The sequence below is a fragment of the Podarcis cretensis genome (genome assembly GCF_951804945.1).
Source record: "Podarcis cretensis genome assembly, chromosome: 1".
Lineage (NCBI taxonomy): Eukaryota > Metazoa > Chordata > Lepidosauria > Squamata > Lacertidae > Podarcis > Podarcis cretensis.
The window spans coordinates 25402455-25416076 of NC_137170.1; the positions used below are offsets into that span (position 1 = coordinate 25402455).

Genomic DNA, 13622 nt, shown 5'->3' on the forward strand with positions numbered 1-13622 from the left:
GGGTTAAATTTGCTTCAAGTTGCACTCCGCGGCAACCCGGAAGTAATGGAGCACGTTACTTCTGGGTTCCGCTGCTTGCGCATGCGCATATGCTCAAAATGACGTCACGCGTATGCTCAGAAGCAGCGAAAAGCAACACATGTGCATGCAGACGTGCCGTCGCTAGATACGTTTACCTCTAGATGCGAACGGGGCTCCGGAACGGATCCCGTTCATATCTAGAGGTACCACTGTAGTGGGTTTTTTTCCTTATTTTCTGAATATCTGATGATACACATAGATCACAACGGCTAGAAAGTTATGGATTTATTTATTTTTTAAAAAGTGATATGAAACTGATAGTACCAGTTTACACCCTGGGCAGACGATGCTTATGAGCTCAGGAGCTGGGAATTAATTTTGTGCAATGAAGCATGCAATTGGAGGAGGTGCACTTCAACAAAACTATTGGCTGATTTGTTTCACAGTGATGTTCACTGAACTGTACAGTTTTCTTCATAAAGCAGGTAGGCGTGGGGGCAGCTTGTTAGATTTAGGTGCAGGAGAACTGGGTTCAAATTCACACCAAGGGTGAACATTCTGGACAGCTTTGGGTTCTCAGCTTCTATTCTATGTTTGCAAAATAGGGATAACATGTCAAGGGGCTTGTTTAGGATGCATAGCTCAGAGACTGTAAAATACCTGGCCCTATAAATTGCACCTTTAATGAAATTATTTTTTAGAACCATCTATTAAGGTCTTTTGTACTGTTTACCTTTAACCCAGTATTTGCAATTATGGTTGACATTTTAAAAATACAAAATGGATACAATTGTTTGGTATAGATTTGTTTTACTATGTCACATTGAGTTCATTTTTTTTAAAGCGACTAATATATGTTAATGATTTCATTTAATAACAGGGTGAATATTTTCTGCAAGATGACTAAAAAGTTGTTATATGTAATTTATGTGGAAAACAAATGGATCTGGAGACTAGTTTGATTTGACTGGCTAAGGCTGAACTCTTAAACACATAGTGCAAGTCTATATATGTCTACCACAAGACAGAGAAACCAGTAGGAGAACACTTCAATCTCCCAGGACATTCTATACAAGATCTCAAAGTAGCTGTTCTATTACAAAGGAATTTCAGAAATAGACTGGAAAGAGAAGCTGCTGAATTGCAACTTATTACCAAACTTAAAACCACGGAGAGACCTGGTCTGAACAAAGACATTGGATTCTTATCTCATTATACATGACAAAGCCATTTTTCACCTTCTCACCCCTTGCTTTTTCCTGTAAGACCTATTGCAGTCATTAAGAGTCGTAAACAGGCTCATCACAGCTATCTGCCAATCACCCAATCCCACCACCCTTCTGAGTAATACCCCTCCCCACCTTCTCACTATATAGAAGGGTCTGGTGACTTCTGTTTCAGTGTATCTGAGGAAGTGTGCATGCACACGAAAGCTCATACCAAGAACTAACTTAGTTGGTCTTTAAGGTGCTACTGGAAGGAATTTTTTTATTTTGTTTTGACTATGGCAGACCAACACGGCTACCTATCTATATATGTCTAGTGAGAATAAAGGCCCACTTAGTTCAATGGGACTTATTTCCAGGTGAAATGTATCTAGGATGGCAGGTGTAATAAGGAGTAATTGAACACAAGGGGCCTTTCTTTCTTCTGGGTAAACATGCATACAATTGCATTGCAAACCCAGGAACCTGAATGGAATTACTACAAATCTGAAAATACATAAGGCAGATGTGTGAGTAACCCCATCTAAAAAGGTATTAAATATTAAAATCAGAATGATTTTTTTGTTGTTGGCATCTGTCTGTCTTGAGAGACAATGGATTGTGCCTCCTGGGGTGAAAGCCAACCTCTGCATTAGCAACACTGAAGTGATCTCCCTGGGGCACAAGTGTGTACGGAGGGACAGCCCAGAAGACAAGACACCCCCCTTCTCAGCCTTGCTCATGTGCTCCAAAGGAAAGCAGAGCAATACGTCTGGCGCTGGCTTGGCAGCAGGAGTTGCTGGAAGGAGGCATATAAGGCCCCATCCTACTGTCTTAGGGGCTCCACTCGGGATTTGTATAGGGTTTACTCCTTAGCCTTTTCTTCTCCCGCAAGGGAGCAGACGTTTAGGAGTTTTCCTTCTCCTAGATGGGCTACCTTCCCACGTTGATGAGCCCCATCTGCCCCTCACTTCCCTCTACAGCACGTGCAGATACAGCCTACTTGACCATTGGACCCACTATGGTTCTCGTCCACTCAATCTGCCAGAGCCTGTCTTTGCATACAGGGAAAAGTCCCTAGCTCATCAAGAGTTTGAGACTCATTGGCTTCTGTTGGGGAGAATGATGTACATGAGTTAAAACCCAACTAAGTTAAGACAGCCAGAATCCCAGTACAAACCCTTCTACACCAGTCCCTCCTCTCAGCCATGTCACTTTTACTGGACTCATCCCAATTGTGCCTGTATGGACCTCTCCCTTCCACCCACCAAAGAGGCAGTCACTGGGATGCTCACCAGCTGCCAATGGGAAAGCCCTGAAACAGGGCATTCTGAGGACCGGGAGGGTCCAAGCCAGCCTTGCTCCCATCACATGGCAACACTGGACTCCATCTGGGCCCACCAGCGGCATCAGCTCCAGGCTGGCACAGCGATCTGCCTGCCCCACTTTCCACCACTTTCTGTGTGCAGCAAGGCTCAATTCAGCCCAGCAGTCAATTTTAGTATTACCCCCTAAGTATCTGCAGACAGAACAATGCAGATCATAGTTGGAAGCCATTTTGTGTGTGTCCGAACACACAACATTTGAAATTAAAGATCATTTAAAAGAAAGGTTGTTTATTGACTATGCATCTTAAAATGCTACAAGGCTTAAGGCAGGCTGCATCCCTATACCCATGTGCCTGGGAGTAAGGTAAAAAAAGGTAAAGGACCCCCTGGATGGTTAAGTCTAGTCAAAGGCGACTATGGGGTTGTGGTGCTCATCTCGCTTTCAGGCCGAGGGAGCTGGCATTTGTCCACACACAGCTTTCCAGGTCATGTGGCCAGCATGACTAAACCACTTCTGGCATAATGGAACAAATGACGGAAACCAGAGCGCACGGAAATGTCGTTTGCCTTCCCGCTGCAGCAGTACCTATTTATTTACTTGCACTGGTGTGCTTTCAAACTTCTAGGTGGGCAGGAGCTGGGACCGAGCAACAGGAGCTCACCCCATTGTGGGGATTTGAACCGCCGACCTTCTGATTGGCAAGCCAAAGAGACTCAGTGGTTTAGACCACAGCGCCACCAAACCCAATGCGACATACAGTACTTCATAGGAGGCATGCATACAATTGTGCTCTTATTTTAATCTTGCTCCTATTTATGGGATTGACAATTGAAACATAAGAGATTAAAAGTATGTTTGTTTTTTAATATTGAACCACATACTGTGATTTTATAGAGGGTGAAAATGGAAGTGTGTCGAGGCAATGCCATGCAATGAGAAGTAAAGGAGGATTAATTAATGCTCACGTTTGTGCCAAATGTTAATTAGCACATAGCACTGACTTTGGAGAATGACTATCTGCTCACCGATCCAAGAAATAGCAAATGATGTACCCTAATGATAGAAAATCTTTAGACAGACATATTGGCACAAGCTGTATTCAGTCTAGTGCATATATTCTTGATGTAATTTCAGTGGGAAAATAATATCTTTTCAGAATGCACAAACACTAGAGCTTCTGATTAAATTTAGCATTTCAAACACTCAGTTAAATGTTGGCAAGGTTAGGAGTTGGCATTTTTCTTTTAATTCTAAAATGGCAAGCTTTAAATGTGAGTGATTTTTCTTTCCCCCCCTAAGCGACAGATAACAGGGAAAATGTATTACTAAATAATTACTCCATTCAAGGAGAGGTGAATGCCTTGTATATGCTTACCTTTAGCTGAAAGTATTTTATTGTAATGGACTGCCATGTGATCCCTGATCAGGTACTGGTTGCTTAGTCTGCGGGAGGAGTCGTCAATGCAGAAGGCTACAAAAGTAAAGCACATTTGATCGTTATTGTGGAAAGTGCCAGTAGTCTTCACCAGCAATTGCAGAAATATAAGTTCAAAGCAGGAACACACAGATGGAAACAGGTCATTGAGAAAAACTCTTTCCAAAACTTGGAATAGTGGCCATGGTGAGGTAGTCACAAGACTTTGGCCACTCAATAACCATGGCCCAATGGGAAAACTTGTGGAAGAATAATTGGAAATTCACAAAGTGTTAAACGATTAGAGAGAACTTTCTAAAAATGCAACACTGATGGTACTTAACACCCTGGAAACTTTCGAAAGTGTAAAAAAATGTGTCAAGTAATTGCTAGAGATGCAGAGATAATTCAGGAACTTTCTACCACATGTGGTGGTTATGCAAGAAAATACAGGTATTCTGGGAGAGTATTCATTCAGAATTGCAAAAAATGCTAAAGATCTTTTTAAATAAAAAACCAGAGGCCTATCTCCTGGGAGTTACAGATTTGGATATTCTGCAAAAAATGAAGGGTATCTTTTTATACGCCACGGCGGCAGCAAGAGTTCTTATCAGGGCAAAATGGAAGAGTATCAAAATTCCCTCAATGCCTGAATGGATCCAAAAGCTGACAGAATATGCCAAATTAGATGGTCTATCAGAAAAAATAAAGAACAAATCAAAACAGGAATTTGTCTCAAAATGGGAGGTCTTCAAAGAATATTTGAAATATAAATATAGTAGTTTAAACTCTGTTGCAGCATTCGAGGAACTTCAGTAATAGTTGCAAGTTAGCCATAAGAGGTAAGCTATATCAAGAAAAAGTTAAATGATGATAAAAGTCTGTATTGGCAATAAGTAATATGAGACTGAAATAAGGAATAGACGGGAGGTGGGTCTATAGTGTTAAGACCAACTTATGTTTTATTATTTGTTTTTAAAAAAATGTGTTTATTGTTATTCCTGTGTGTAATTCTGTATCTGTGTTTTCTCCTTTTCTTTTTCTTTTTTTTTTTGCTGTATCAATAATTTTTTTTTTTAAAAAAGAGAGAAAAACTCATGAAGAGCAGGGTGAATTGGAATCTGCAACAAAATGCTGCAGTATGGAATGCTCCTGTTCCATTTCACTTTGTTCCAAAAAAATCATCAGGGAGGAAGCTAGATGGATCTCCTGGAACAGAGAGCCTAGGCATGACAATGGAAAAAGACCATGCCAAACAAACTTCAGATTGCAATGGGATATGCATGAGGGCCTCCCCAGATGTTCTAAGTCAGGGATATGGAACCTGTGGCCCTCCAGATGTTATCAGCCCTAACTAGTGTGGCCATCAGCCAGGGATGATGGCAGCTGCAGTTGAACAGCACATGGGACTCACTGATTCCTCAGTGGTGTTTAAAAGAATGGGGAGACTCATGAAGCAGGAGGTGGCCCCTGTGGTATTCTGGTATTAAGCAGGGAACTCTTCCCAAGATTAATGCAATATTCCATCTAGCATGATCACATCACATGCTGTAGTATTAGAGGCAGCTGTGAGAGAGATTGGATATCTGGTAGGGACAAGAAGCCCCATGCTAAAGCAATATTTTAAATATCTCATTCAGTTAATATTCCTGCTTTAATTAACGGAGTATTTAAATAAATCAAAGCTGTTTTTAGGGCTCTGAACATAACAAGCCTTAATTAGCCAAACTCTTCAACACATGAATTCCTTACTATGGGCTTCAACAGAGTGACACTCCTCTCAGCGCTCTTTTATATATATTTTTTGCACATGGCAGCCAGAGCTGCACTTATTTGGACCTCAGATTCCAAGTGGTAAATAAGTGCACATCTACTGACAATCCGTTCTCCCTCACTGTTTGTGGAACTAGCAACAGGCACACTCAAATGCCACCAAACCTGGTGGCTTCCATCTCTGCAGTTTCCACCCGCTTTCAGACCCCTTACAACCTTTGTTTTCTTTTTATTTGCTGACAATAAGGTCCCATGTCTTGCCGTGGCAAATTGCAGGAGGACACTTTGTACTCAAATGGCTTACACATGGACATACTGAAAAGCTAAGGGTAAAATCAACACTTACATCAGAATGCCCGTCTTCAGTTATGAAGCCATGAACAAGCAAATCACTCACCACAGAGCCATTTCAGTGATGCTTCTGAGATGTAAGGTTTACCGTTTAACAGCCAAAGCAGCAAAACATATCCCTGCATATGAAACTAGGATGAGATCCTCAAAAACAGCTACTCCAGAATAGCCCCATTATGAAGTCAACATGACTACTTTGGAGCAAGTAGTTTAAGGACTGCAGCCTGAAGGCCCTGGCAGCAGACTTCATGCCTATCAGGACTGAAAGGACTGATCAACTATCTGGTGAGGCAAATAACAAATTATACATAAAACAAGTATGTAGATTCTAACTGGGTTTTAAACAGCACAAGCTCTTTAAAAAATGGCTCCATGTTTGAGGTAGTGTTGTACCTAAATTGTATACATTACTTGAAATAAATAAAGGGTTGCTGTGGAATAAATACATCCTCTAAGAGGATTTTGTGTCCCCCCCCCCAAGATACCCTTAAAAGGCCGTTTAAAACTTTGCTTTTCCTGCTCCGATGAGTCCCCCAATGTATTGCCATGGTGCCAAAAGATTTTTGTGGCCTCCCAAGCCCCCCCCATCAGAATTATTTAAATTTAAAATTATTTTTATTTTCACCCCCCTGATTGTTTCCATAGGTACCCCACTGTGATGTCAAAAGGTTTTGGTGATGCCCAAGAATCCTAAAATGTTTCCTTATTTTGGCCATGCCAATTCTGACAAGGACTGACCAAGGATCAATGTGGCCCTTGCCCTAAACCCGCCCCCCCACCAAAAATCAACCACCTCTGAAATAAATATATTTGTGTTTTCCCTCCGATATCTAAGCCAAGCTTCAGCAACAGTCTTCTACACTGAGATGTATTATTTATTGAATTGGTTAAAACCAAGACAATGCAAAGACTAAAAACTTTGGGTCAGCTGATATTCTTGCATTGAGTATCAGCATTCAGTTTCTGTTTAACAGTTCTGATCAACCAAAAAAGACTTCCCCTTTCTCTTCTCCCCCCCCCCGAAGCCTCCCCCACTCCAAATATGTGCACTGAAGAATGACATATTTTACTCATTAGTATAGTCTCAGCCAAACTAAGTTCTCACCACAATGCTTTAATGTAAAATATTTTAAGAGTTCACACAACAAGAATTCGATGCAAAGCTATACTTAAAAAATGTTGCTGTTTACCCCATTATGCAAATTACTTACCATTACTTTTAGTACTTAAATGTCCCCTGAATGGGCTTGCTGGTCCATATCGAGGAATGGCTTGGTATTCAAGCACTGATATAAAAAAGAAACAAAGAAATTAGGGTTGAAGTATAGCTTTCAGCATAGAGAATTTTAAAAAACTATTAAAAGGCAGTATGTTCATTATAATGAACTATTGTGAAAAACATGAGTTTGTAGGAAAGTCATCAAAATACATGAGGTGAACTTACTTTAATATTACATCAACTGAAGAGAAAAAAAATCTCATTAATAGTAGTAAATCACTGATTAAATCAACTGTGCAACCATACATTAAAGTAATGCATAAGCCTATATATCAATGTACTTAGGCGGATTTAACTCTGCCTATGATTCGACTGAAAATGAAGTCATATATTTTTTCCTTTCATCCTGAAATGAATATACAGTGTCTATTCATTTTACCATAATTATAATAACTATACTTTTGAGTTTCAAGCTATCTAAGATCATAGTTTCGGAGCTGAAACATCATGGTGGCAACGGACAATTCACTGGAAGATGGTCATTTTCTGAGCAACAAAACTTTGCACCCTGAGTTCTGGTAAAATACAAAATCCCAGTAACAGTAGTTCTGTCTTGAACTACCGGATCTTCCATGGCACTTTCTATATTTTGCGGAGGCGGGAGGGGAGATCAAAAACATGGAAAGGTCTGATGACATCCGAATCCTGAACAGACAATTGCTTGGTTTAATATGAACAATCCTAGGGCTCACTGGCTTCCTCCTATCATCGCAAACTCCGATTCTCTCCCAGATTTGATTTCGCATGACATGCAAACTGGATAAACCTTGGTTCGTAGCAGTTATAGAGGTAATACCAAACTATGGTTTGCAGGAAAATCAAAAGTGGTAAGAGAGGACGCAAGGGAAGGCAAGTGCATCAATCCAAACTATATTTGGAATTAGCAGCCAGAAGAAGAGAGGTGTGCAGGTGCCAGAGAAAGAACTGTGAGTGGGCAAGTGTCCTATTTGCTATCCTTTGGACCAAATGGGAGACTCACCCAATAAATCTGCTATAGCCTGGAATTGGGTGTGTGCAAATGCGGCTGATTGAGTGCTAAACAGGAACCAGCTGTGGGGAGGCAGCCTCACAGAGCTCTATCAACCTTTGGGGGGGGGAGGTTTTTTTGGGTGAGTTAAATTGCCAAATATTAGAAGTCTGCATTGGGTCCCTCTAGCGACAGATGGTTTGAGAAGGTATGAGCGCTGCCTTGTCTGATCATTGAACTCATCACACGAGGGTTCTCCATTGACATCCTTTACAAATAAAAATAGTGCGCTGCATAGGCCCCCAACAACATATGCCTCTACGTGGCAAGTTCTATGTTATCCCAAATGTCCCTTTGTTGAATCTATTTTATTATGTTGTCTGCGAAAGTGTACAGAACCTTCTGTTTATTTTATTTGAACTGCAATAATGTCTGCACCCAGTCCTTGTTCTTTGTTTGTTTTTGTCTTGTTTGTATGTGGTTTTGTGTTGTTTTTGTTTTTTTAAAAAAACCTTAATAAACACATCTAAAAAGTATAGCTCTGCCAAACTTGGTGCCTACCCATAATAGAAAGTCTAGAGAGTAACAAGGCATCAGGAGGTTCCTGGAACCCCCATTGTTGTGAGTTTTTGAGAGTGTGTTGCGAGTTTCTTTGGCTGAGAGTTGGCATGAAATATTATTATTATTATTATTAATTATTTATTGAATTTATACACCACCCTATACCCAGAGGTTTTGGATGGAGTCCTGGGTGAGATTCCATTCTAGAATCATATCTGTGTAGTTTATTTCTGTACCAAAGACATATTTTTTGCTTTTTGTGAAATATTTCCTGCTCCAAGTCATTAACATAATTAGTAGGACCTCATGTATCCCATCAAAATGGATTATGGATTCTAAAGCAAAAAGAGAAAGGGTTGCCTTGTACTATATTTTTAGTACTCAGCTGCAGTAAACAAGTACAAAATATGTGCATGTCATGTCAGATATGAAGTATGAAATTACCTCTCCCTTCCCTTTTACACCCTGCTTTTCCACATTAAAAATTAAACATATAATTATCTTTGCAACCTGGGCACTTAGTGTGCTTGTGGTTGCTATTCTGGATTTCTTCAATCCCACTCCTCTTAAAGCTACAGAAACTGAAATACGTAACTGATCATAAAATAAACTGGGGTCAAATTCTGGGGTCAGTAAAGCAAATGTCTTTTGTCGAGACTGAAAGTGTTTCCATATTATTTGGCATTCCTAAAACCTACAAGTAGGCAGTGGCGTAGCGTGGGGGGTGCAGGGGGGCCCGCAACTTCTGGGGTTAGGGCAAATCCACGGGTTAGGGGGCGCAAATCCACGGGTTAGGGGGCGCAAATTACTTGCCTTGCCCCGGGTGCTGACAACCCACGCTACGCCACTGCAAGTAGGGGCTCTGCTGATCTCCACAAGTACAAATGGAAAAGAAGGAAGAGGGAGAGGGAATTAGTAGAATTACAAGTTTCAATTGGTAGTACGAATCACAAGTTTCAAGTTTGCTGTGCTAAAAGGATGCAGCATTTAACTTGTGGGGTACTGCTTTCTCCACATACAGTTTCATGGTAAACTATGTACAGGGTGATATTTTGGTGCATCCTAAGATTTAACCCACCAAACATTTTAAAAATAAAAAAATCATATGCAATGGCTAGCTTCCACGTACTTCTTGCATACCATGAAACTCCATTCGCCGACTGTACTACATTCAAAACAATTATATTACTATATTCAAAATGAACCCTTGCATACGTATAATTAACGAGCGGAACTGTTAAAGCTAGAATACTGTACTGTGAAAGTGTCTGCTTAATTGTGGTAGGTATCTGTTTCTGCCACATGTGCTGTGGATTTTTTATCATAATCCATTAAATAGATAAAGACGACTAATACATTTTATCATGGAGGATTACATGTTCTCCCGTTCCTCTGAAGCAGCAAACTGACATAAAATATGAAGCGAGCCATTTGCAGTACAGTTCTAAAAACTATTTCAGCTATCATTGTCATTTTCTTATTATTGAATTCTAACGGATTGCTGAAATATGTGAGCTTTCGAAAAATATTCACAAATGTTATTTCTTGCTTTAGTAAGAAGAGTGGTTTAAAAACAAAAAACAAAACTCAGAGTGTGAGCTGGGCCTCCTTTTCTGTCTCTCTACCACAAACTGGTTCCTGACCATCGGTGCCAAAAACAAGCAAGCTTATCACTGACCTTAGGGAGGGGTTGCAAATAGGGATATGAAGAGGCAGGTGGCCATGCTGCTTTTGTACAGGAGCCAAGCTCAGCTCCCATCTATTGGTTAGATATAATGAATGTTCTACTGCGGCTACCACAAACAGCACTGGGCCCTGCTCTAGTTGGGTGGGAGGCTCATTGCTGGGAATGTGCTAAGGGCTCCTGGAGTCTGGAACTGGCACTGCCTACCTGCTCCCCCACCCCACTCCAGGCTTTGGGGAGTTCTAGAGTCCCTAGAACTCTGCATTGGTTAATCATGTTTGGAGAAGAGCGACCACCATCATTTCATTATTTTGTCTTAGTTGGACTTGCTGAACATGTTAATCTATATAGATTATATGGAGTCATACAGCTGCTGCCCCCCAAGTTGGCTAAGAAAAAACTCCACTACCGAATCTCCATGCTAAGCTGGTGGGGTGGGGTACATCCATTTAACACCTAGAGAAGTCCAGTAGCCAGCAACACAGTCTCTGTTAGAATTAAGTCTCTTAACTTTTAACTACTTGGGAAATTAGAATTGTAGAGCGGGCAGATACAGCAAAGTTCATCTAGTAGTCTACTGCTCTGGAGACGGTTTTATTAGCTTCAATTAAACGAATTTGCATGACACAACCTTGATGGCAGAAAGTGAGGGGGAATTAAAGAACCTTTTAATGAGGGTGAAAGAGGAGAGCGCAAAATATGGTCTGAGGCTCAACATCAAAAAAACGAAGATCATGGCCACTGGGCCCATCACCTCCTGGCAAATAGAAGGGGAAGAAATGGAGGCAGTGAGAGATTTTACTTTCTTGGGCTCCATGATCACTGCAGATGGTGAGAGCAGCCACGAAATTAAAAGACACCTGCTTCTTGGGAGAAGGGCAATGACAGGCCTAGACAGCACCTTGAGAAGTAGAGATGTCACCTTGCCAACAAAGGTCTGTATAGTTAAAGCTATGGTTTTCCCAGTAGTGATGTATGGAAGTGAGAGCTGGACCATAAAGAAGGCTGATCGCCGAAGAATTGATGCTTTTGAATTATGGTGCTGGAGGAGACTCTTGAGAGTCCCATGGTCTGCAAGAAGATCAAACCTATCCATTCTTAAGGAAATCAGCCCTGAGTGCTCACTGGAAGGACAGATTGTGAAGGTGAGGCTCCAATACTTTGGCCACCTCATGAGAAGAGAAGACTCCCTGGAGAAGACCCTGATGTTGGGAAAGATGGAGGGCACAAGGAGAAGGGGACGACAGAGGATGAGATGGTTGGATAGTGTTTTCGAGGTTACCAGCATGAGTTTGACCAAACTGCGGGAGGCAGTGGAGGACAGAGGTGCCTGGCGTGCTCTGGTCCATGGGGTCATGAAGAGTCGGACACGACTAAACAACTAAACAACAACAAACAAATTTGCTAAAGGTCACGGAGTGCATGCTTGTTCTTCAGCGCAGAGCAGTCTCCACTGAACGCGAGGTGGAATTAACGATGCAACTGGGCAGTCGGACACTCAGAGGGCTAAACTGATGCAGGCTTTGGTAGCACATAGTCTATGAGGATCTGGATGAAAGTCAACACAGATGTTACTTCTCAACAGAGGCTGCTTCTCTATTCTGCCACTCTTGGGTACCTTGCAAGACAATTTTGACAACATTTTGCAAAATGGAAGTATATGATCCTGAGTCCTTGAGGCACTAGATTAGGGTAGTTCAGAAGGATTTAGGTGGTCTGAGCAGAGGTGGCAGGAATTGAGCTGACAGTACAGGCAAGGAGCCAAAGCCATTAATGCAGTCCATAAGATGAAAGAAGACCGCTGGGCTGAACAAGCTGTAGAATAGAGTAGGAAGCAAACCAGGGAGGCAAATGAGAAGGAAGTGGTTAAAGGAACAGTCAAAAGTTCATTTGGACCAGCCTAGTGCCCTCTCCAGACTATATCAGATTCCTCACACTGATAATGGCTCCTGTGTACATGAATGGAGACGAGAGAGGTGTGTGCAAGTCTGTGCAGAAACTAGACTGTTACGCAAAAATAAAAATTACATTGCTCCATCCACTTTTGCTTCTGGCCCTGATCAGTATTGGCACATGGCCCCCACTGGTTGCCCATAAGGGAATGCAGCCCTTGGATGAAAAAAGATTCCACCCCCTGGTGTTGAGATACTGACCTAGATGAACCAATGGTTTGACTCAGTCTAATCCAGCTTCCTGTGTTCTTTAGATGCCTCATAAATACATCTTTATTTATGTTGGCAACAGGATTTAATTTTATTGGTTTGGTTTGCTTGGCTGTGACCTGGTAATTTGTAATAGTATGTTTGTTTTTAACAGTAGTTTTATTGTTGTTTTATTATCGCACGTCTTTTTTTGAGCAGTATGTTATTGAAAAAAAGGCCAGTACGTTTAAAAACTAATCTAAATATTTCAGTTTTTTTCTTTTACAATTGAACAACACACATAGCTCCTATTCAAACAACATAAATATCTCAGTAATCAGCCTGTAAGTAAATTACGTCTTATTTGCCACAAGTAAAATCACGTTTCTGTGTTACAGATGTTATTTTATTACTGCTTCAACCTTTGGCAAGCAAAGGCAATGGGAGATAAACAGCTCAGTGCAAACCACCAGCTTTGAATAATAAAGCTGTTTTAGAGCAGTTGCATTAATGTCTAGTTATAAATAACACTGGTCTGTCAATAATGTAAAAAATGTTAGTGCTTCTTTCAGTGGTGAACTCTTTTGATTGCTGCATAAGTTAAACTGATCCCAGGGAAAAATTAACTTAACTACACTTCAGCAACTTTGTTCCTAAGACTGGAATCCTTAGATATGTTCCAACTGAGTTGTCTGTCTGTCTTAACCCAATGGATTTAAAGCTTTGTACCAGTAAGCCTTGAAAGCTGAAAAAGAGATTCCTCAATGAGAAGACGGAAGAAGATGGAGAACATTTGTGGAGAAAAATCACCCCAGTTGAAACAACAAAGTAAGGGTTTATGAGTGTCATGTCTTCCAACTAAAATCAATTATGACTGCATAAATACTTCGGTTGAAT

The 13622-nt window shown here is 41.1% G+C and overlaps 1 protein-coding gene and 1 long non-coding RNA gene across 7 annotated transcripts in view; one reads left to right on the top strand and one right to left on the bottom strand.

Annotated features, from left to right (window-relative positions):
- The window catches only part of SPATA7 (spermatogenesis associated 7), a 52854-nt gene that overhangs the window by 36622 nt on the left and 2610 nt on the right, over positions 1-13622 (bottom strand). For 2 of the 6 annotated variants that reach the window (XM_079988838.1, XM_079988837.1), the window contains exons 2-3: positions 7305-7379; positions 3931-4026 (exon numbers count right to left, since the gene is read on the bottom strand). In XM_079988838.1, coding sequence (XP_079844964.1) covers positions 3931-4026; positions 7305-7379 — 171 coding nt within the window. Of the gene's footprint in view, positions 1-3930; positions 4027-6088; positions 6256-7304; positions 7380-13622 lie in introns of those variants that run through there. The other 4 variants (XM_079988840.1, XM_079988839.1, XM_079988844.1 and 1 more) reach the window with 3 other exon arrangements.
- On the top strand, positions 6254-8376 carry LOC307223193. The gene is made up of 2 exons (XR_013842022.1): positions 6254-6378; positions 8186-8376. It is a non-coding gene; the product is annotated as an uncharacterized lncRNA (long non-coding RNA).